At 40.1% G+C, this 23,225-nt stretch overlaps 1 protein-coding gene across 6 annotated transcripts; it reads left to right on the forward strand.

Moving 5' to 3' along the window:
* Positions 1 to 30: 30 nt before the first annotated feature.
* xpo1b (exportin 1 (CRM1 homolog, yeast) b) lies at positions 31 to 22,997 on the forward strand. 6 transcript variants are annotated; one of them, XM_077496146.1, is made up of 26 exons: positions 31 to 629; positions 705 to 883; positions 1,996 to 2,127; positions 2,270 to 2,371; positions 3,559 to 3,631; positions 7,527 to 7,588; positions 8,724 to 8,768; positions 10,656 to 10,837; positions 10,911 to 10,959; positions 11,039 to 11,158; positions 11,248 to 11,376; positions 11,475 to 11,633; positions 11,737 to 11,934; positions 12,775 to 12,913; positions 13,281 to 13,462; positions 14,774 to 14,930; positions 15,013 to 15,176; positions 15,274 to 15,408; positions 15,566 to 15,758; positions 16,993 to 17,099; positions 17,500 to 17,694; positions 19,240 to 19,408; positions 19,552 to 19,686; positions 19,802 to 19,961; positions 20,028 to 20,124; positions 22,139 to 22,997. In XM_077496146.1, the coding sequence occupies exons 3-26, from the start codon at positions 2,002 to 2,004 to the stop codon at positions 22,283 to 22,285; spliced, it is 3,225 nt and encodes a 1,074-aa protein (XP_077352272.1). In that variant the 5' UTR covers positions 31 to 629; positions 705 to 883; positions 1,996 to 2,001; the 3' UTR covers positions 22,286 to 22,997. The 6 variants fall into 6 exon arrangements, with proteins under 6 accessions (XP_077352272.1, XP_077352271.1, XP_077352273.1 ...); XM_077496145.1 differs by lacking the exon at positions 705 to 883; XM_077496147.1 differs by lacking the exon at positions 31 to 629 and having other exon boundaries at positions 642 to 883.
* Positions 22,998 to 23,225: the final 228 nt, after the last annotated feature.

Consider the following 23,225-nt stretch of genomic DNA (forward strand, 5'->3'; position numbering starts at 1 on the left):
ACATGAATGGTACATGCAGTGGATCTCATCTACAAACCAACAGTGTATCTGCCGGAGGCATTTGCTGATCTTTTTTCATTATGTTACATTTGAAAATAACTGAAATTGCCAGTCTAAGTAGATAGATTTATTAAACGGCGTCATTTATTAAAAAAAAAAACTGCTTGTCGCATACGTGTTAATAATAACAAACTACGTAAATGGCAGTGTTTAGTATTTTAAGCCTCGATAACAGCGATTAAAGATGTCTTTTTAGCTGTTCGCTATTCCGACAGAGACTCATGAAGAAATCCATTCTACATAGGAGTCAGCCCTCTTTTTCTCTCCTGGCGGAGTGGTCGCGTGGGCGCTTGGGCCAATTGAAATTGATCGACGGGTTCGTCGCGCAATGAGAGCGCAGCCGGGATTTCTCCGCCAAAGCTGCAGCCAGTCACCGCACGCGAGGGGCGGACCTCCAGTCCAAACTTTACGCGGCGCCATCGGCTGAAAACTAAACCGAGATGGAATCTCCCAGTCTGAACCGGTTTCAACCGGTTGCGAGTTAGTTGTTTGAGAGAGGAAAGGAGGCGCAGGCACACAACCTCCATACAGCCCCGCTGGAAATTCATAAAGAGTAAAGCATTTATTAGGTTTGTGATTCAACGTTTGTTTTGTTTCGTAAAATGTCTTGGAGTGACGGTTTGCTGACTTTGCCTTGATAGCAGTTTGGGGATCCAATCAGTGGTTATTACCAGTCAGACATCCCTCGCTGCTGGAGCTGGAGATAGTCAACGCTGCAGAAATAGGAAACCTTTTCTTATCAACTGTGATTCTCAAGTGCTCACTATATCTTGTACGTTGTTTGGCTAACGCCGCACTTTTCAATCAGAGCCTCGGACTGTAGGTACGTAAACTGGAGTGAAGTGCAAAGCGCCAAGTTGTTGTTAGGCTGGCTGTATTCTACATGTGCGGGGCTTAGCTAGCGGATGTTGTATTGTTGTATGTTATGTTTGTATAGCTATTCATCGCGCTCACGAAACGGCTGCAAAATGACATCATAACATACTTTGAGTAAGTAGCCACGCGCGACTAGCATGTACGGGGTAGCGAAGGTGGAAGTCATGCGTGTTGTCCGAATTGTGTTCGAAACCAACGTTGTGTGATTAAATCCACGCCTCTCCCAGTTCGCCAGCATCACTCGCATACGTACGTGATGGAAGCGGATGTCAAGTTGGTGTTGCTAGGCACTCACTTGCTCGCCACTGTTAACCTTCTCTTTGTCACGTGTCACGCGTACACAGCCAACCATCTTAAAAGCACAAACTGTAAAATTGGAGGTAACCGCAACCGAAAGCACCAAAACTGCCTTCACGTTGCGATGAACAAATCGATGGCGCTAAGAGTCTTGTGGTGGGGAGGGGGTTGTACCACGCCATTGCTGGACCACATGGGAGCGGTTAGCCCCTCCACATCTTCACAAAATAGAGCCTAAGGGCAATCTAATGTTTTGCATGGTGTGCGTGAAGTTGTGTAGAATGAATGCTGACATGGCTACAACTGCTGCTCGACATCGTCAACACGATCGTTAATTGCTGACTTTTTTTTTTTTTTTTTTGGACTTTGGATGAGTTAGCTCGGTTGGTTTCCTCAAGATGTAAACAAAGTGACGTCGGCTTTTTTTCTTTTCTTTTTTTATTCGACACGTGTATTAATAAAATTGGCAATGCATAACAACTGTGTTCAAGTAACAGTTTGAATCTGGACGAAGTTTGTTTCCTGCCATATTTTGGCTTTCCCCTGGTCATCATCTGACCAGAGCTTTTCTAAACCTGACACTTTGAAATCCTTCTTTTTGAATGTTTTTAGACATGTTGACAGTTGGTGGATTGAGGGGTTGTTGTTGTTTCATTGTCAGCTGTTTGGAATAGTTTCAAAACACATGGTGCACATGACTTTGCCTGTTGAATGAGTTCGGTGCTTCCATGACCCCTCCTCTCTTTCCTGTCGTTGTTTCAGAGCTCTATGCCAGCAATTATGACAATGTTAGCAGACCATGCAGCACAGCAGCTGCTGGACTTCAACCAGAAACTGGATATCAACCTGCTGGATAATGTGGTGAACTGTTTATATCATGGGGTGGGACCACAGGTAAATTAAGTTGCAAAAGGCATTTTTAAAAAAATGATTTCTATGACGTAGTAGTTTAGTTTTCTTAATTTCAGATCTCTACATTTGTGTAACAGTTTATTTCTCCCTCTCTTGTAAATTGCCTTGAATAATTCTATTGCAGCAAAGAATGGCACAAGAAGTGTTGACACACCTCAAAGAACACCCAGATGCCTGGACAAGAGTGGACACCATCCTGGAGTTCTCCCAGAACATGAACACCAAAGTAAGCTGTGTTCAGTGATTTATTTTATATTTGGAATTTAGATGTGCGCCACCAGAGATCAAACTGGCGAGAAAGAAAATAAAGTACTGTACAGCGAGAGTATGAGGTCAAACACAGTATGCTCCGATACACAGATTGACCTAACTATGATTAGTTCAAAGCATTTTCCCCAGAGAACTGTGAAAACGTAAATAATAAATTGTGGTGTCAAGGCTGTCGCCACCATAAAACATTTAATAACTGTACGGGTCCAGAAGCACCTGTGAGTATTTGTGGTGTCTGTTTTGCTAAGAAAGCAAAAATAATTCATCAGGATCAGAATCCATCCCTCCATTTCCTAGACTCTTATCCTCATTAGGGTCACGGATGAGCTAGGTCCTATCCCAGATGACTTTTTGGTGAAAGGTGGGGTCCATCCTAGAATGGTCACCAGGCATTTGCAGGGCACATAGACGACTATTCACAAGCATACCTGTAGAAGCTGGAGTTCTTGGAGAACACCTGTGCAAGCATAGGAGGACATACGATCCAGCGGCAATATTTGCTCACTCTTCTGTATAAAAAACACACCACATCTTGTTTTTGTTGTTGTCAGATACTACTAAACATCCAGTATTTGCTATAAATTTCTGCACTTTCTTCAGTACTGCTGTCTGCCTTTTGGCAACGTCCCTGACCTGTTGGCTACTAGTCTTTTCATCATTTTAGAGGGACGCCATTTCTTGGCTTTGTCACTGTTATGCCGTATTTTCTCCATTTGATGAAATGTATTGGAAATTAATTTGTAGCCTTCTCCTGATTTATACCTTTTGTACGGTGTTCTCTGCGGGCCAAGTCAGGAAAGCCCTACTCCAAGTGTTGAACTTTATTTGAGATTAATCAAAGGAACTTTAAATGGCGGCAGGTTTGCAGGCCTTCCCCCAGTGTTTTTATTAGCCCGGCGGACCATTCACATTCTAACTCTTCCAATTCTCGGTACCTGGGAATCGATATCGGTCCTCAGCGGTACCAATTTTCTGTACTTTTTTTATTTTTTTAATTTATTTTTTATTTCTTTTTTGTTATTTATTTGGGTGGTAATAAATGTTAATCATTGTTTATTTAACAGCAATCTTTTTACAACTCAATTTCGCAATTACTTTTTAATGTTTGCTTTGTCCTAATGTCTCTCTTTTTGCTTGTACCAGTACTACGCCCTTCAGATCTTGGAAACTGTTATCAAAACAAGATGGAAAATTCTTCCCAGGAATCAATGTGAAGGTACATTTTTTACTCTATTGTACCCATCATACCCTAAAACCATTCTTTAAAAAAACTGCAGATTTGACATTGTAATATTCAAGATGCATAGCCTCTTGGCTTACCTGTTGTTGTGCCTATACTTCCCTTTATCGACGTATTTGGGTGTCCTGACTAGGAACGGCTAATGAGTTGGCGGTTGGTGCACAAAATTAATGTGATTTAATTGACTGCAGTATGAAAAAAATAAATAAGAGCTAAGTATTTATTTTAATTTAGCCACCATTTTTTTCGATAGAGAACAAGCAACTCAAAAATCGGAACCGCAATGAATACTAAAAATACTAAATGTGTAAATATTTTTTTTGACTGACTTTTACTAGTGTCCAAAGCTATCAGATGTGTTCCAGGTACCAACACTTGGGACATTAGACCATCTTGAGGTTGAGGGGAAAACAACATCTTGACAGCCTCTCTGGTCTTTTTTTTTTTATTATTAATTCTCATCAAAGATTCTAGAGAGTTCACCAAGAGATGCTCTAGTCTCCAGTTTTCGCCTTGTTCATAGTTGAGAAACACCTTTCACCTATGACATAGGAGAGGGATAGGGCTGGGGGGAAAAAAGTCGTCCAAGTCTCAGAAGTCGACTTCAAAAATAGTTCGATGGAAAATCTGTGTCTCAAAGCTGCACCGAAACCGCCATGTTTCTACATGGATTTTTTTTTTTTGCAGACACACGCAGTGGACCCGAAGTTATTGAGCTCACTAGGTGGCAGCTCTAGGGATGGGTACCGAGTCCCAGTATTCCCTGTCCCTGAATGTTTAAAAATGGGCGTATCATTAAACTCCACCCTCACAACAGTTCTCGTAACGGTCTTAGGGAAATTAATCACATTTATTTTCGATTTATTATTAAGACTATATGTAAGTTAATTTTCACCATTTACCTCTCTATTCTCCTTCCTAACTTCAATAAAACGAAGATCATTATCTGAGATGAGAAGTCTTGCCCCACTCAGTCGTGCGCAAGAGGGATGATTGGCAGGCTCCGTGCCGTGTGCTTTTATAGCACCATGCGCTCATATTATTACATGATTCGTGCTATTATATAAAAATGTCTATCATGCCGTATAATTCAAGTGTTTATACTTGTGTGGAGTGAATTGGGTCAGCCTTATTGCTACCCTTGCATCTGAGTGCTTAAAATGAGCTCAGCTCAAGTTTTAGCATATGATGGCTGTCCGCAGTATCGTTAAGAGTATTTGTATCGATTCAAATCTGAATGATACCCATCCCTAGACAGCTCCACTTGTTACTCATGGACTATTGTTAAAGCATCATCTGTCTCTAAGTGACTTTTAAGGCACTACATGTGTAATGTAATGTGATGTGTGAGCTAAATGGTGGCAAAAAATTAACGGGTAAAAATTTTATTTATGAAAATGTGTGAGGGGACAGGGCGATTACTTGATGGAATAATCGATAGGATAATCAGTTTTAAAAATATTTCATATTGACAGTCCTAGAGAGAGAGAGAGGTATTACCGTGAGACACTGCAGGGAAGTTTCTGTCTGGGATAGGTAACGTATTAACGTCATACATAGAATCCAGTCATCTCCGAACATTTTCAGGTGATTTGTCAAAATGGTCCATCTTTTTCCAAAATCTGATGCTTGAATTTAGTTCATTTAGTCAATGTGTCTGATAATCAAGATGTCCAAGTCAGGCCGAGATGCTCAACCTTCTTGGGCTCACATTGATTGACGTTGCTGATGCTGCCGATTATCAGCTTCTGAGTCATTGTCTGGGTCCAAATTAACAAGACCTTCATTAGAAGTGGATGGCTTCAGCCTCTTGGACTGATGAAAAAGAGCAGCCTCAGACTATGATTCAAAAGTTTGGGAACAAGATTGGACAGGCTTGCCATTGAGACTCATATTTTTTCGTAAAGTTGTATAGCAATGTGTATCTGCTTAATGTAATAATTTATGACCATGAAATTCCACTTTTGATTCCGATTCTGGTTTGACCAAAACAGGGTCATACTCTTCATGCTGCTTCATTAGCTTAGAATGATTTTCACCCATGAATAAGGTGGACTCTTATTGTAAGATATGCTGGAGAACACAGAACAGATGGAAGGTTTAAAGTATTAGATTGCCAGGCAAACCCAACTGTACTAATTGGCTCCATTTAACAGTTCGGCTAAGAGGACATGCAGGACAAAAAAAGGCAACTTTTTCAAGATGCCCTTTGACATGCCTTCATGTTGGGCATGATCAGATGTCATTGATGTGATGTTTTTAACAATGATTGCACAAGACTGCTGTAGAGCATGGCAGGCTTGGAGCTTTGCTGGATCCATCTAGATCTGGTCTAATTTCAGTGGTTTTGTTACACTCTCTTCCATAATCTTAGCTATTATTCTCAGTTGAGGCAACCTCTCTGGGCTGTTCTGGTACAAGTAGTACAGGTACATTATTGTGTATGACACATTATCCATGTATCTCTTCTTAAAAGTCTCTTTAATGGCAAGTTTGAGGCAGCGATTCAAGCAATGATTACCTATTAGCCCAGGTACATTATCCTTTCTCAAAAGTGTGACCTTACCATTCTTCGACTGCAACATCTACTCCCACTCCTACCAAATGACTGGTCAAATCTGAAATACCCATCTCAATGAAACATCAGTGATTTGAGACCCGCATCCAAAACACTCTTCATTCTAAGAGTATATGTATGTATGCAAAATGGGAAGCTACAATTTAATTGTCCCATGTGGATTCTCTGGAATAAATAAAGTTGTTGAGGTGGCTCGGGCATCTGGTTCGATGCCTTCTGCATGCCTCCCTGGAGAGGTGTTCCTGGCATGCCCCACCGGCAGGATGCCCCGGGGACGACCCAGGACACGCTGGAGAAACTGTCTCTCGGTTGGCCTGGGAACACCTTGGGATCCTGCCGGAGGAGCTGGCTGAAGTGGCTGGCGAGAGGAAAGTCTGGGCTTCCCTGCTAAAGCTGCTGCCCCCGCGACCTAACCTCGGCTAAGCGGTAGATGATGGATGGATATAGTTGTCTGAACCTGAAAAAGAGACTTGTACTCCATGTAGCCACTGCTGTTAGTGTTAAAGGGACAGTAATGTGAAAAATCAACTTTTTGGAGCTTTTAGCCGTGGTAAAATGCTAATTTCTCACAAAAACCATCACCGAAGTGGTGTTTTCCTCCATTCACTCCTCCTATGAGAAATTCTAGATCATTCTGCTCTCCAAGCACCAGCCCCTCCCAACCCGAGAAAACAAGTGGGTGCTCACTCTGTGATGTTATTAGGTGAGGACCCACCCCCGCACCGCCCCTGCGGACTGAACACATGCCCACTTTCTCTGAGCCCTCCATGCTTGTAGAATAGTGATAAAAGTAGCCTTTATTAGTAAACATTCTGTCTTAATGAATTCAAAACAATTAATTATCCTTCACATTTGCAATGCCAAAGGCAAATATATGGAAATACTCTAATTAAATTTTTTCAATCAATTTAAACAAAAATATAAAAATACAATGGTAATATACTCTAATATAATTGTTTGCCGAATGTTTTGTAGTGACAGAAAAATGACCAACACAAATCAGTCACACTTTGCTTTTTTTTTATATTGAACTGCTATGAAATTACTGGCCTGAAAAGGCAATGTGAAGGAGCTGAAAACAGTTTTTAACACGGTCTGCTTACACTGACAATATTGATAACTTCTTTTAAACATTTTAAACAACAAATGGAGAAGCATAGTTTATACTGAAGTGCAGAATAGATTGAAGAATATCAGCGGCAGCCAACTTTCATGTCAGGGTATTTTGATGTCACATTTTATTAGAATAAGTTAACATTGTCCCTGAACATTTGTACCATCTGTATTTTCCAGGGATAAAAAAGTATGTCGTTGGTCTCATTATTAAGACGTCATCTGATGCTGCAAATGTGGAGGTAAGTAACAACTGTTTATGTATCATGCATGTTATCTAATATTTAAACAGTGGAATTTACACTTAAACATTGCATTTAGTCTAATAATCCTAAAATGTAATTATGAAATGCATTACGTCAACCTTTTACATTTGTGTGCGTGCGTGTACAGTGTTGCACTACTTAGATATGAGTTTAATTCATTTTGTTTGTAACTCAAAACACTTGTATTTCGAGGTACAGTGATTAATCAACAATTAATCGATTGTCAAATTAATACATTATTGTGACAATCAATAGATCGTTTAGAGACCTTGTTGAATCTAAAATTGTCTAAATCCTTGAAATTTCAGCCACTCAACAGTACATTTCCTCAGATTTCTGTTGTTCTTTGTGAAATCAGATTGATGGTCTTTGACATATTGTAAGCATCTGATTTTACTGTGGAAAACAGTGATCAACATTGTTACAGATTTTCTGATATTATGTATCAAATCGGTAACCCAATCATAATTGATTCATTTATTAATTTATATTAGTTTATTTTCTATACTGTGTGTGTGAAATGATGTCCTGTTTTTGAGTAAAGCAATGGAAATAAAAAAAAAATATTTTAGTCTGATTCGTTACATGATCAACATATTAAAATAAGCGTCACTTGTAGCCGTACTTCCCCTATAGCATTGCTAATAATCTGTTTCATCTTTCCATAAAGCAACATATTTTTCATGAAGGAAACGGCACGTCATAATATTGTGCTTAATAAAAACAATTGAAATAAAGTAAAAAAATATTAATAATAATTCCGCTGTTTTTGTCAAAGCATCAATTTGATGGCCATTGTGCTCCTCCTTCTGGTGTTCCCACCTTGGCCTTTTGATTTGATTTGATTTGTTCATTTTTCCTTTCGGACAGCATTGTGACAATCAAACATTTCATCATACAGTTTTGGGGGCAGTATAGGAGCATTGAGACATCTCAGCTCATCGGTATGGCATTAATAGTAGCCATTCTACAGAGAAGATAAAGAATAGGATTGAGTACTGTTATGTCTGTCTACATTTCTTTCTGCACCAGAGAGCATATATTGTCAGTCACGATTGTTGCCTTTGAAACAAACCATCAGCTCATTTGTCTTACATTTGAACCTTTTTAGAAAGAAAAGGTGTACATTGGAAAGCTGAACATGATTCTTGTTCAGGTAAGTCTTCAAATAACATTTCCACTCAAAATTATGTGATGTGAATTGTGAATATGATGAGATGATTACATGTGTATGGTAATGATCAGAAAATGGTCCCTTAATATGTCTGTTCGAAGTGTAGTGGTGTAGGAGAAAACATCAGTCAGCTAGTTTAGTACAGTAAGTATCTTGTGAAGTTATTCCAGAACGTTGAAGCCTTGGTTTCTGTATGTCATGATTTTGATGTTGTTTTTGCTTTATTTGCTTTTTTATTGTTTTATCCCCAATTTTCTGCCTTTCCGTCAAGAGGTGTTGTCTCTTGTCAGGCCACAGTTGTAAATAAGAATCTGTTCTTAATCTGTTTTCTTGGCTAAATAAAGGTTAAATAAAATAAAAATACTAAAATACTTAAACCAGCTATAAAGAGGGCTGGACAATGTTAAGTCTTGTCTGTACTATTAAGTTGTTTACAACTTTTTAGAACTGCTTTGATGATTTCAAATTATATATTTAAAATACAGTATTTAGGATCATAGGACCATCTTTAAAGCGAGGAACTAGAGTGTAATGGTTAGTTTTCAAAATCTTCTTTGACCTTTATGCAATTTAAGGCCGTGGGGGTTAATAATCAACAGGTAATAATCATTTACATCAAGTGCTCAGTTGTGCAGCTGTGCATGCTATGATGGGCAGTGTGGGAGTTGATAATTCCACTTCTTCTTTTTTTTTCTTTTTTTTTCCTTAAATGAACTAATTTAAAAACGTGTTTTAATTTGCAAAGATTTAAAAAGGGGTCAAGTAGACAAGTAACATTACATGTAAACATGCAAATACTGGTAGTCTTTAAAAAAAAAATAATAATCAAATGTTTGTGACATGGTAGCACTCACTCTTGGAGATCTTTTGAAGCCAGTTGCATCCCTCAGAGGTTTATAGCATTTTTTACATGACAGGGCACTAGACTAACATTTTGCACAGGTGTGCCCACCTTTTTTTCTTTGGAACACTAGCACAGGTGCCTGCAAAGTTTCGCTTGCATCGTGTTCAACACAGCAGTTTTATACCTTCAGTCCTCCTTACTATAAACAAAATTACTAATTAATGTGCTAATGCTGTCGGTCTTTGTAGGTATTAGGCAATATTGACTAGTAAATGATAAGGACATAACGATAACTGCAATATCATGATATCACTTTATTGAAACTGTCACAACATTGTCATAATCACGCCACAATATTAATAGCACCATATCTGAGAAAAAGGTGAGGTTGTATTCCATTTGTGTAGTCCTAGCATCCTCTAGTGGTTAGTTTATTAGTGCAGTTTAATTTTAATTAGGAATGTTTTGGCCACTGCGTGATTAATATATAAATCAGTCATACCCGCAAATGTATTCAAATTATTTTGGGCAATATCGTAAATTATTCCTTAACCAATGGGCAGAACCACATTTTGAGTAACAATTGTAGCTGCTTTCAAAACAGAATGAAGTGAAGTGGGATGCTGTCTATCTATATCTTGTACTGTTAATGGTGGACAATGGACATGGGACTTTAGCATAGGCTGTAGTGTGTATGTGCTGTATCTTTGAAGTCAATAAGTTTTGGGGATTTCATGTACCAGAAGGGAAAGTGGTGCAGATTTTAGGAGATGCACACGAGGAGCAGAGTGGTATCTCCGCACAATATAAGAAAGTTAATACAGCGATTACATATGGACAAGTAACGGCAGCATCTTATAGTGGTGATCAAAATTAGGGGCGCATTCTTGAATTGTTATTTTAAGGATGACTTATTTTTAGCAAGTGTCACAAATAGAAATTCACTCGTGCGTCCATAATTTTCATTGCATTTGTCAGTCTGTAGAGAATGTATGAATCATTGTGTTGCGTGTTTGTGTGTGTAGATCTTGAAGCAGGAGTGGCCCAAACACTGGCCCACGTTCATCAGTGACATTGTGGGAGCAAGTCGAACCAGTGAGAGTCTTTGTCAAAACAACATGGTCATTCTCAAACTGCTTAGTGAGGAGGTCTTTGATTTCTCCAGTGGCCAAATGACCCAGGTGAAAGCCAAACATCTAAAAGACAGGTTGGTGGAATACTGTACTTAAAAACACAACATTATCAGCTGTGCACAGCTCATATTTCCTTGTTTCTTTCAGTATGTGCAATGAATTCTCACAGATATTCCAGCTTTGCCAGTTTGTTATGGTATGTAGATCCCAGTCATTATAATTATTGTTGTTGTTTCCAGACTGTCGCTTTTAAATCTTACCATCTTGTATCGTAGGAAAATTCCCAGAATGCCCCACTGGTTCACGCTACTCTGGAGACCCTCTTACGTTTCCTTAACTGGATTCCTTTGGGTTATATCTTTGAAACCAAGCTAATCAGCACGTTAGTGTATAAGGTAGGCATGTGCAGAGCGAGAAAGAAGAATGGTTGATTATATTACCAAACAGTTCTTATGCACTAACTATCTCTTCGAATTGTTTTTAGTTCCTGAACGTCCCCATGTTCCGCAATGTGACACTGAAGTGTTTGACAGAAATTGCTGGTGTAAGCGTCAGCCAGTACGAAGAGCAGTTTGTCACACTCTTCACCCTGACAATGTGCCAGCTCAAGCAGGTGAACTTCATCGTAGTCTAAGACTCTGATAAGCAAAAGCAAGTATGTCCTTTTGGCTTTTACAAAATACAATTCTAACTCAATTCATACTTATTTAGATGCTCCCCCTCAACACTAACATCCGACTGGCCTATGCCAATGGGAAAGATGAGGAGCAGAACTTTATCCAGAACCTCAGTCTATTCCTCTGTACTTTCTTGAAAGAGCATGGGACACTCATTGAAACACGGCTTAACCTGAGAGAAACATTAATGGAGGTAAGTTGCTGGTCAGGAGGAGAGTCAGGGACAACGTATTGGAATCAGAACATAACCTAGCAGGTTTCTAGTCCGTTAATTGGATTTTTCTGTCCTGCTGTAGGCGCTTCACTACATGCTGCTGGTGTCAGAAGTGGAAGAGACTGAAATCTTTAAAATCTGTCTGGAATATTGGAACCATCTGGCAGCCGAGCTGTACAGAGAGAGTCCCTTTTCTACATCCACATCCCCGTTGCTGTCTGGCAACCAGCATTTTGACGTGCCGCCACGCAGGCAGCTGTACCTGCCCGTTCTGTCCAAGGTAACACCTACTGATTCATTTTCATCACTTGTCATCACAGCCTGTATTCTTTTAGTCAATGATGGCAAATAAATTCACAATGAATGTGTATCCTGATGGAGCATTGGGTTGAATTTATAGCAGGCAAACAGCAATCGCCATTTTTTTGTCAGAAGTTACAATTGAATCTTTTCTTAAATTCGTTCTCTCTCAGCATGAGAAGTGGCAGTCTGTAGTCATCCCATGGTTGGGTTTGAGTAACTTTCCATGGATACACTTTGATTATTGATGCATCTTGAATTGATGCATCCCCCCGTTTCCATTTGAGGATTGCCAGGCCCTACCTGGTACAAGACAAGTGGTTAAAAGAAACCTACCTAACAGCTTTGTACATTTATGTATTTGATTATTCATTCAACATAGGACGTCTTTCTTAGCTCCCGACCTGTGATTAAAGCTTCTCAATGTAGGAAATTAGATTTTCGAATCGCTACTGTCAGGTGTGGCGGAAAAATGAAACTTCACACTCCCTTCTTCACGTACACAATGCGCACATAATGTCACATCTGCTGACAAAGGGTGGGCAATTCAAACCCGAATCCTGTCTGAAAACTACTGGCCAGAGTTTTGCAGGAGTAGCCATTGTAATCAGCTCCTGTGTTAATTAATTAATTAGAAGATTTTTGAGTCATAAATGGCCAATTTCGAAGGCTATCATAAAGGACAACATTTTCTACACTGAGTAATTTGAGTAGCTTTAAAGCAGTAAATAATATTGAATGCTTTTGGAGTGTGCCAAGTTGGGGATGATCTTTTTGCTCAAAACTGTTTTGTTTTTTCTCTCCTACCCCTGCCTAACAGGTACGTATGCTGATGGTGAGCAGGATGGCCAAACCAGAGGAAGTACTGGTGGTGGAGAATGACCAAGGGGAGGTGGTCAGAGAGTTCATGAAAGACACAGACTCCATAAACCTCTACAAGAACATGCGAGAAACACTTGGTAGGTCTCCCGTTGATCTCTTTTCAGCATTCTTTTCGAAAGCTGTCTTAACAAAAACCAGACATTTCATTAGAATTCGCTCTGGTTTGCTCAAAGCTGTTTCAGTGCTTACAGCTTGACCGCTATCTTGTTGAAACTGCTTTATTTAATATTGCGGGCACATTTTTTTTCATTGAGAGATTTTTTTGTTTGTTTGTTTGTTTTGTTTTTGTTTTGTTTTTCCCTCACTTGTCTGTGATAGTTTAGAAAGTTTTTGAATAGGATGTAAATTAATTGACTTTTTTCCCCCCTCCAATTTTATCCTATTTTAACCCATTTAACCAGCTACATAACGATGGGTTCCTGTGACATGCTTGCTTCTCTGCAGTATACCTGACTCACTTGGACTATGCAGACACAGAGCGTATAATGACTGAGAAGCTTCACAACCAGGTGAATGGGACTGAGTGGTCCTGGAAGAATCTCAACACATTGTGCTGGGCCATTGGGTCTATCAGTGGAGCAATGCATGAAGAGGATGAGAAGAGGTTCTTGGTCACAGTCATCAAGGTATTTTAAAATGTTATTAAAGGGAAGAAAATGAAGGAGGTGTTGAGAAAGATTTACAGGCAGTTCTAAAAAAATAAATAAAATACATACTCAATTTAAACAGGTATAAGTTGTAATTTTTATTGCAATATTCTTTCGCACTCAGGAGCTACAGATGCATGATTTCAGGTTCATGTATTTTAGGTAGCATTACCGACACTGTGTTGCTTTGGTTACTCTGTATCAATGCAATAGTCTATTTTAGGAATGGGCAGATTATTATTATTTGACCTTTACTGTGGTTTTAAAAAATCAGGGTTTCAATAATTCTAATACGGAACAAGAAAGAGAAACTGCAAACACAGATGCCTTTGTGCTCTTTACATTAATGTCCAAAAATAAATAAATACAGCAGATTCTAGTTAGCCCCAAGGACAACATTAGTAGCCCACAGCTCTGTTCTTAAAAAAAAAAAAAAAAAAAAAAAAAAAAAAAAAAAAAAAAAAAAGCAGCTCAACAATGACGGGATACTTGTTTAGAATAATTAAAACAGAAGATGGATGTTAGCCCTATTTAAACTTGACATGGTACACATTTGAATGCAAAATTATTATTATTTTTTTTAATTTAACCAAATATTTCAGAAAAGGTCTTTCAGAGCTGCAATTTTGATACAGTGATCTTTTCGCTCAAGGTTATCATACCATCAGAATCTAGCTTTTGCCACCCCCCTGCAGCATACCCAAAGTGATTATGCATACTGCCTCAGTGGGACTATTTTTCAGCTCATCCAGAATTGCAGGAAGTGAGGATATGTAATCTTTGCACTGTAAATAAGTCCCCACGCGATTTAGGTTTAGTGATTATTGCAGGCCACTTGCAGAATACCTAATTGTCTTATTCAGCATGGTTCATCAGTCTTCGCTGAGAACTCGCCTGACATCGAAATGCCATTGTGGCAATACACAATATTGCTGAAAAGGGTAGGCACCACTATCAGCCGCAAGTTATAGGTACATCAATTGATTAGCATGTCCTGTTTACCAGTAACAGTTCATCCCTCAAAGAAGAGGCCACAAAATGTTTTAAGATATTAAGAGCTGTTATAGTGAAATTAAAGAAATATGTACAGTATCATTAACCATGACTATATTGACTCATCTTCAATATATTTGAATTGGTTAACATAACATCATGGAATCAGGGTGTTTTTTTGTGGATGCCCTGTATTACAAACTGACTTTACGAAGAATGCACAAAGAAAATAATTTCAGTTAGTTTGTTTAAGCAATGATTGTGTTGATTGTTAAAAATGTGATTTGTTTGTCCCAGGATCTGTTGGGTCTGTGTGAACAAAAAAGAGGAAAGGACAACAAGGCCATTATAGCCTCCAACATCATGTACATTGTCGGCCAGTATCCTCGATTTCTCAGAGCCCACTGGAAGTTTCTCAAAACTGTGGTCAACAAACTCTTTGAGTTCATGCATGGTGAGATTTTGAAAGTGGACATATTAGTGTATCTTGTTTTCACTTAATAATACGAGCACCTTCAATGGTCCTATGTCATCAGAGACCCATGATGGCGTTCAGGACATGGCGTGTGACACATTCATCAAGATTGCTCAGAAGTGCCGACGCCACTTCATCCAGGTACAGGTGGGAGAGGTGATGCCCTTTATTGACGAGATCCTCAACAACATCAACACAATCATCTGTGACCTACAGCCGCAGCAGGTCAGTTCAGAGATGGGCTTCTGTTTCGCAGTTGCAATACAGAAAGAAAGTTGTCACACTTAACTCATATGCTCACCCCATCTCATTTGTGTCCAAGGTGCACACGTTCTATGAAGCTGTTGGTTATATGATCGGCGCTCAGACTGACCAGGCTGTACAGGAGCATCTTATCGAGAAATACATGTTGCTGCCTAATCAAGTGTGGGATAGTATCATCCAGCAGGCCACCAAGGTAACTCGTGTACGAAGTCATCTGAAATGTATGGCCTCAGGGAATCATATTTTGTCAAACACTTTTTGAAGATATGAGGTCATGCTTATTGCGTTTGTTGAACTAACATTGATTAATCCAAATTTTCTGTGCTTTCGCCTGCTGCATCCACCTTCAGAATGTGGACATTTTGAAAGACCCGGAGACTGTGAAACAACTGGGCAGCATCCTAAAGACCAATGTCAGAGCCTGTAAGGCTGTAGGACACCCGTTTGTCATCCAACTGGGACGGATTTACCTCGACATGCTCAATGTGTACAAGTGCCTCAGCGAGAACATATCTGCTGCCATTCAGACAAATGGTATGGGAGGTGTGTGTTCATTATGGCATTTATAGTATGTGATTGGACTTTGGAGATATTTGATGAGTATCTTAAAAAGTACGTATGAAATGTTGCTTGTTCTCAGTTTTGGAGTAGTAATCAGACTTTTAGTCCATAACTACAACTACTGTAAAGATTTCCTTTAAAAATGTATTATTTTTTTTTAAATGGGGGCAGAGTGGGTTGCAACTGTGTACCGTAATTAAAGCAGGTATATCAACTCAACTCAACTTTATTTGGTGTTAATAAATTACTTGTATCTTTCATAGCGACTCATTTAAAGGCAATCTTGTTGGGATTGAAGTAATTACGCCCTCTGCTGGTTGCCCATAATTCTTGCAACCCTTATGCTGCCCTTGCTTCAAAATAAAAATTAGTTTTTCCCTATCAATTGTAAATTCTAAAGCGCAAGGACAAGTAGAGCCGTGACATCACTGTCATTTGATTCGCCGACAGTAAGACAAAATTGCCCATCGGCCGTGGCCAAATATACAGTGCACTACACAATTATGCAATTTCATATGCACCAATGGATGAAATGGTGAAGCTTGTGGTTAAAATTATATCCAATGAAAATTCACAAGCACACGCACAGCTCGTCGGGTACATTCACTTGAATGAGAGCTATCCAGCCACAGCCCGGAGCTTGGACAGTCCCCGCCTCTACGGGTGGCAGCTTCGATGATGACAAGCTGGTGACAGCAACTCGGAGAGGCAGACAAATGAATGAGAGATGGAGAGCTTGCTCTCATAAGTGTGTGTGGTGTGAAAATATTTTCCACATCTTAACAATTTCATCCATTGGTACGTATGAAATTGTAAATAGGATTACGTTTTTTTGCAAAACACTGCGTACTGCATATAGCCTACTGTATTCTTGCCACTGAATTCTTTCACTTAAGCCCATATAAATGGATTTTGACATTTTTATTCCAAACCCCACACTGCCAGTGTGCACTTTGCAGTGGAGGCATGTACAGTTGAGTTTTTGCCATGCCAATCTCACCCCAATTGATTGGCACCTGTTGTCATGAGCAAGCTGGATCTGGCCAAGCGAGGCCATTTGGGATGTGGTGTCAGGCCATTCTGAAACATGTCATGGAAAAGCTACTTTAGAAGTCAGTAGTTTGGTGCAGTTACCAAAAGGCCAACTCGGGCATCAAAATCTTCCTTCTGAATTTGGTCATGTGATGTTTGATATGCTGCTGCTGTGTGTGTGCAGGAGAGATGGTGACCAAGCAGCCTCTGATCAGGAGCATGAGAACTGTGAAGCGAGAGACCTTGAAACTGATCTCTGGCTGGGTTAGCCGATCTAACGATCCACAGATGGTGAGAAACTACCATATATGAAAGTTTTACATGTATGACTTGATGCTCATCAGAAAGAAAAGAAGGCTGCACGTTTGCCAAAAATCTTTTCATGAACCCTTTATAAGGTCAATTGTCAAGTTGACATTTTGCTAGAGGTTCCTCTTGTGAGTCTTGACTTACAAATGCAGGTTTGAAGGCAATGAATACAATCTGTTTTCCTGCTTTATTGTGGTGCAAATGTGAAAAAAAAAATCGAACAAAAAAAATAGAAAAATTAAAAAGAAAAAAAAGAAAATCAGTCTAGTTTTATTGTCAGTCAAACGCCTGAATGCTCTGGTTGTTCCTGTTGATCCTGCACCTTCTCCTTCTGCCTTATTCGTGCTCTGGTCATTGGGCTGATCAATCCTGTCTTTTGCAGGTCGGGGAGAATTTTGTCCCCCCACTGCTCGACGCCGTCCTCATCGACTATCAACGCAACGTCCCTGCTGCTCGGGAGCCAGAGGTTCTCAGCACCATGGCGACGATTGTCAACAAGCTGGGGGGGCACATCACCACTGAGATCCCGCAAATCTTTGACGCTGTCTTCGAGTGCACTCTAAACATGATCAACAAGGTATGGCTGGGCTTGTGATGGTGTTTCAGTCTTGATCTATCTGAAAGCAGTGATGTGGTTTAGTGTCATCTGATGGATTGAATTAAAGTCTAAAGTTTTCAATTTGGAATATTTCCAAAATTCCTCATATAGGGGGGTAAATATATTTCTCCTTGGGATGAGAAACTTTGTCATCCTAACGAGAAACCTGTTCTAACATTTGAATGAGGAACTTTCTGGTTAGGATGAGAAATGTCTCTACCTGCGAGAGGTAGCTTCTTTAGCAGACTACAATACTTCAAATGTTTTAAAGGTCTCTCAGACACAACATAATGGGAGATGACTTGCAAGTAAAACAGTGATGTCCTTATTATAAAGTCCGAGCTGAAAATATAGCCAAACTCGGTCCTGCACTGTCATTTTCACTCAGAAATGCCAATGTACATGCCAGCATGTAATGGACTACTTTCTTATCTGGACAATAAACTTTCTCATCTTAATGAGAAACATTTCCATTTTTTTTCCCCCATGTCACTTTAGGGGTTCTGTATGTGAGCCATTGTGAGCTAATTATCAAAATAATGCACTCAATTATAATAAGAGGCCTATTTCTGAGGTAACCTTGCCAGCAAGCTGAAGTCTCACGGTATTTGTGAGTTCACAAACTCCGGAGAATACATCTTGTATCGCTCCCGCTGATTCGTTTGCAACCAACCTTTTTTAAGGTCGGACCAATCAGCGTTGTCCAGAGCGGCACGAAACCAATAAGCGCCGATGGCAAGGGGGAAACAAACAAACCAAACAGACTAATGGATGCTGCAATTAATTCTGTTCTCGCAGAAATACTCAGTTTCCTGGTTGAATTCGAACGAGAAGCGCTTCGTGCATTTTTTATCTTGGTAACGTTATCCGTGCTTTCCCTCCTCTCTAAGACAAGATGGAAGACGGCATTTTCATCCGTTGCCTTAATTGGTTAAAACAAATGTGCAAAGATACCGCATTGTCCAATCAGCTCGAAGTGTTGCACAGCAAGTCCCGCCTTTCCCGAACGGGTCTGCCTAGTGAAGTCCCAAGTTGATAATGTAAAGAACTCCCTCGAGTGAATCACAGTTATTAATCTGGCTGGTGAGGTTAAGCATGAGCTCCCTGAACAGGAGCCATGATGTTGTCGTTTGCACACTTTCAAAATGGCGGCGTCTTGCCAAGAGCTCATCTGTGAGGGGAGAACTTATTTTGAAGTACTTGGAACTTGTTTTTATCAAGATGTTGCTTAATAAATGTTAAAACTATCACAGCTACTGTGCTAAATGACAAATGACCTCATCTTGATAAATCACGTGATCAATGTCTGTGCGTCATACGGCTGTAACAGGACTGATCTATTTAACTGCGGAGCATGTAAACGACAGATCGGAATGGATCGTGTCACATGTAAACCGGTGACCAAAGTCTTCATTCGGATTGATTTCAATCGGGAAAAGTACAAAGTCTCCATGTAAACCTCAATCAGTGAATGAATGTAACACATGTATGGAATGTTGAGTGGTTTTGTTTTTGTGCCGCCAGAACTTTGAAGAGTATCCCGAGCACCGAACTCACTTCTTCTACCTGCTGCAAGCCGTCAACTCGCACTGCTTCCCCGCCTTCCTCGCCATCCCCCCGGCCCAGTTCAAACTGGTGCTGGACTCCATCATCTGGGCCTTCAAACACACCATGAGGAATGTTGCTGACACCGGTAAGGACCCGGCCTCCGCTTTCCCCGTGAAAATGTCATGAAGCAAGAATGCCGTCTGATAGCGCGGACTGACTGACGTCGTGTTTTTTTTTTTTTTTTTTTTTTTTTTTTTTTTTTTTTTTTTTTTTTTTTGTGCTGCTCAGGTCTGCAGATTCTCTACACAATGCTTCAGAACGTGGCCCAGGAGGAAGCCGCGGCTCAGAGCTTTTACCAGACGTACTTCTGTGATATCCTCCAACACATCTTCTCTGTGGTCACTGACACGTCTCACACTGCCGGTGAGCTTACACGCAATCATGAAACCCTTTACTGATAAATTGTGTGCTGTCATGTAAATTGTTGTAGTATTTCATCTCTAGTGTAATGAATTTATTTTGTCTATTTCTATTTCAGGGCTGACCATGCACGCGTCCATCCTTGCCTACATGTTCAACCTGGTGGAAGAGGGCAAGATCAGCACTACACTGAACCCCGCCTCTCCCGCCAACAACCAGGTCTTCATTCAGGAGTACGTGGCCAACCTGCTCAAGACGGCCTTCCCTCACCTGCAGGAGTAAGTCCACACACGCACCTGCCGCTCTGTTTCTCAGGTCTAACGTCACTTGCGTTTTCTCTGCAGCGCTCAGGTGAAGGTGTTTGTAACCGGACTGTTCAGCCTCAACCAGGACATTCCTGCCTTCAAGGAACATCTTCGGGACTTCCTCGTCCAGATTAAGGTGAGAACCTGCGTAACCTGAACCGGATGGCGAGCGAGTGAGTGAGACCGCGGCTTGACTATGGGAAGCGCTAACTACCGGAAAATTAGTCAAAATAGGCTTGACTATTACCTTAGTGTAAACTACAAAAAAAAATACAAATAATAAGAATAATCTTGAGATTGTTCCACTAGTAATCTGCATCACACAATGACAACATTCACACCATTTTATTCTGGTTATATTTATTGAAGTATTAATAAATATGTTTACCAGCATATATTATGAAAATACTCACAAATTTGCTGTTTTGGAGCTCAGGCTAAGGCCACCTTTTATCAAAATAGTGCTTTCGCACCATCTGGGGGTATCGTGGTGCCATCCATCCATCCATCCATTTTCTTGACCGCTTATTCCTCACAAGGGTCGCGGGGGCTGCTGGCGCCTATCTCAGCTGGCTCTGGGCAGTAGGCGGGGGACACCCTGGACTGGTTGCCAACCAATCGCAGGGCACACAGAGACGAACAACCATCCACACTCACACGCACACCTAGGGACAATTCGGAGCGCCCAATTAACCTGCCAAGCATGTCTTTGGAATGTGGGAGGAGACCGGAGTACCCGGAGAAGACCCACGCAGGCACGGGGAGAACATGCAAACTTCGCCCAGGAAGGTCCGAGCCTGGACTCGAACCGGAGACCTCAGAACTGGGAAGCGGACGTGCTAACCACTCGACTACCGTGGTGCCAAGCATATAAATTGAACTGAGGGGAAAAGCTTCATTTAAGAACTAGGGGTGTTAAAATTAGTGCATTAATTTAAAGTTCCTTTTAATGCCACTATTTTATTTTATTTTATTTTTTTTAACGCACGATTATTGACCGCCCCTTACTTGGAAAGCATGTACTGGGGGAATTCCAGTAGCAACGCAGCACACATCCATGTCAAAATTTAGCTGTAATAAATTTAATAATTTTATATTTGTGGAGATTAGGGCCAAGTTGTATTTTACAATTTCTTTTCACAAGTTACTTCATGTTAAAGATTAAATAGATCTTAATATGAAAAGGAAAATACACTGAGTTGTCACCGTCTTATTTAGTGGCATAAAAATAACCTCAACTCAAATCGATTCAGACTTGTTTTTTTTTTACAGTACAGTACAGATTTCTAATATTAACTCAATTTGATGAATTATTATGAAATTACTGTATCAATGACTAAAAGATGCAACCATATTTCTATTAGTGTAACATTTTTTTCCCACTTTTGGGTTAACAGGAGTATAAAAACTTGGGGGGGGGGGGATGATCATACGTTTTATTTATTTCATGTTGTGATTATCAATTGAAGTCATGCGATTAATTCTGATTAAAAATTCTAATCACCTGAATTTATGTAAAAAAAAAAAAAAAAAAAAATCAAATTTGCGGTTGAAATTTAATATACAATATTTTTAACAAGCACAGCGATAACTTAAAATCATATTAATAAAAAAAAACAGGTTTTATTTACACAAAATATATATTTATACAGAAAATGGCATGATGGGTAGCTAATACAAATAATAAAATATACATATTTGGCTTACAATTACTGATTCTATAAAATTCATAAACACCCATCAAGAGAAAATAAATTCCCTTTTCATGTTTAAATTTGTATTTGCAAAAATGTAATGGGCTGTTGCTCAATTGTTGGAAATTGTGCTGCTTTAAGTAGCAATGCAAAAATGAAGCTTCATGAAGCATGTGATATTTTTGGTCTCCTCTAGATGGCACTCTTAGTTTAAAGATGTAGTGGAAATGTAATCAATTTCCGTTGCATAGCCCATTTTATATTTAAACCAACAGCACCATCTAGAGGAGTAAAAAAAAAGAAAAAAAGATGATGATAATAATAATATCTCACATGCTTCATCACTAGTCCTGCAAAGGGTGAAAACAGCACTACATGACTAACAAGCCACAAATAACAGTCACATGATTTCAAAGCAGTAAGTTTGTGTGGTAACCAGCTGGTGTCGCCCGGCAGGAGTTTGCCGGTGAGGACACGACGGACCTGTTCCTGGAGGAGAGGGAAGCGTCGCTTCGTCAGGCTCAGGAGGAGAAACACAAAATCCAAATGTCGGTTCCAGGCATCCTCAACCCGCACGAGATCCCCGAGGAGATGTGCGACTGAGCCCCGCTCGCTCGGCCGCCTCCGTCAAACTGTCCAACTAACTCAACTAACCGCAGCAAAGACAACAAAAGCCGAGAGGCACTTCAGCGTGGTGACGGGAGACTCCGCCCCCTCGGCGGAGTGGATGCTGGTCGTGCAAAAACAACGCCAATAACATGTAAATGAACCGTGGCCCTTTTTTCATAATCTACGTTTTTGTATGAAGACTTTTCCTCTAATCTCTTTCCACAAGTTGCGTTTTTCAGTCCGGCCCGCCGCTGAACTGCATGAACAAGTCAACCATCTTGTTTTTGTTGTTTCTTCCACAGCCCTCACTATTTCCTCTCCATATATTTGTTGATATATAAATATATATATGTGTCTGATAAATATATATATATTTATATACAGTGAGATATTTTTGTTGCTGATCGGCGTCAAAACTTAAAGTTGGAAGGTCTTTTCGAGGCACATAGACCACTTGGTGGGAGAATGAATGAAACGGCTAGTGAATGAAGGCTTAAAAAGATGTCAGCATCTTTTCATTGCGAGTTGTGCGGCACCTGACTTAAGTTGTTTGAACACTTTTTTTAAGGAGCGCAACAATGCATATCATCCCAATTGTATAGCATCTTTAATACCATGGGAACATTTTCTTTTTTCCTCTTCTTCTGTTGTTTCTTTTGGTGTGCGTGCGTTTGCGTGTGTGTGGGTACTGTCGCGTAGTCGACATCAGGCTTTTGTTTTCCTCTAAGAGGATTGTTGCTCATTTGTGAGCCTCCACGGATGGGACGTTTTAAAGAAGTGGCAGAGGTATTTATGGTTCTTGGTTGACGGCTTTCAACGTGTTCAGTTGTACTCATTTAGATTGTTTACCATGCAGTAGTGCTTCAAGACACTACCTATAGAGCAAAACGACACATAATCGGGTTTACATTTAATTTTGTATTTTTGCATTTTT

This window comes from Festucalex cinctus, chromosome 14 (assembly GCF_051991245.1).
Source record: "Festucalex cinctus isolate MCC-2025b chromosome 14, RoL_Fcin_1.0, whole genome shotgun sequence".
NCBI lineage: Eukaryota > Metazoa > Chordata > Actinopteri > Syngnathiformes > Syngnathidae > Festucalex > Festucalex cinctus.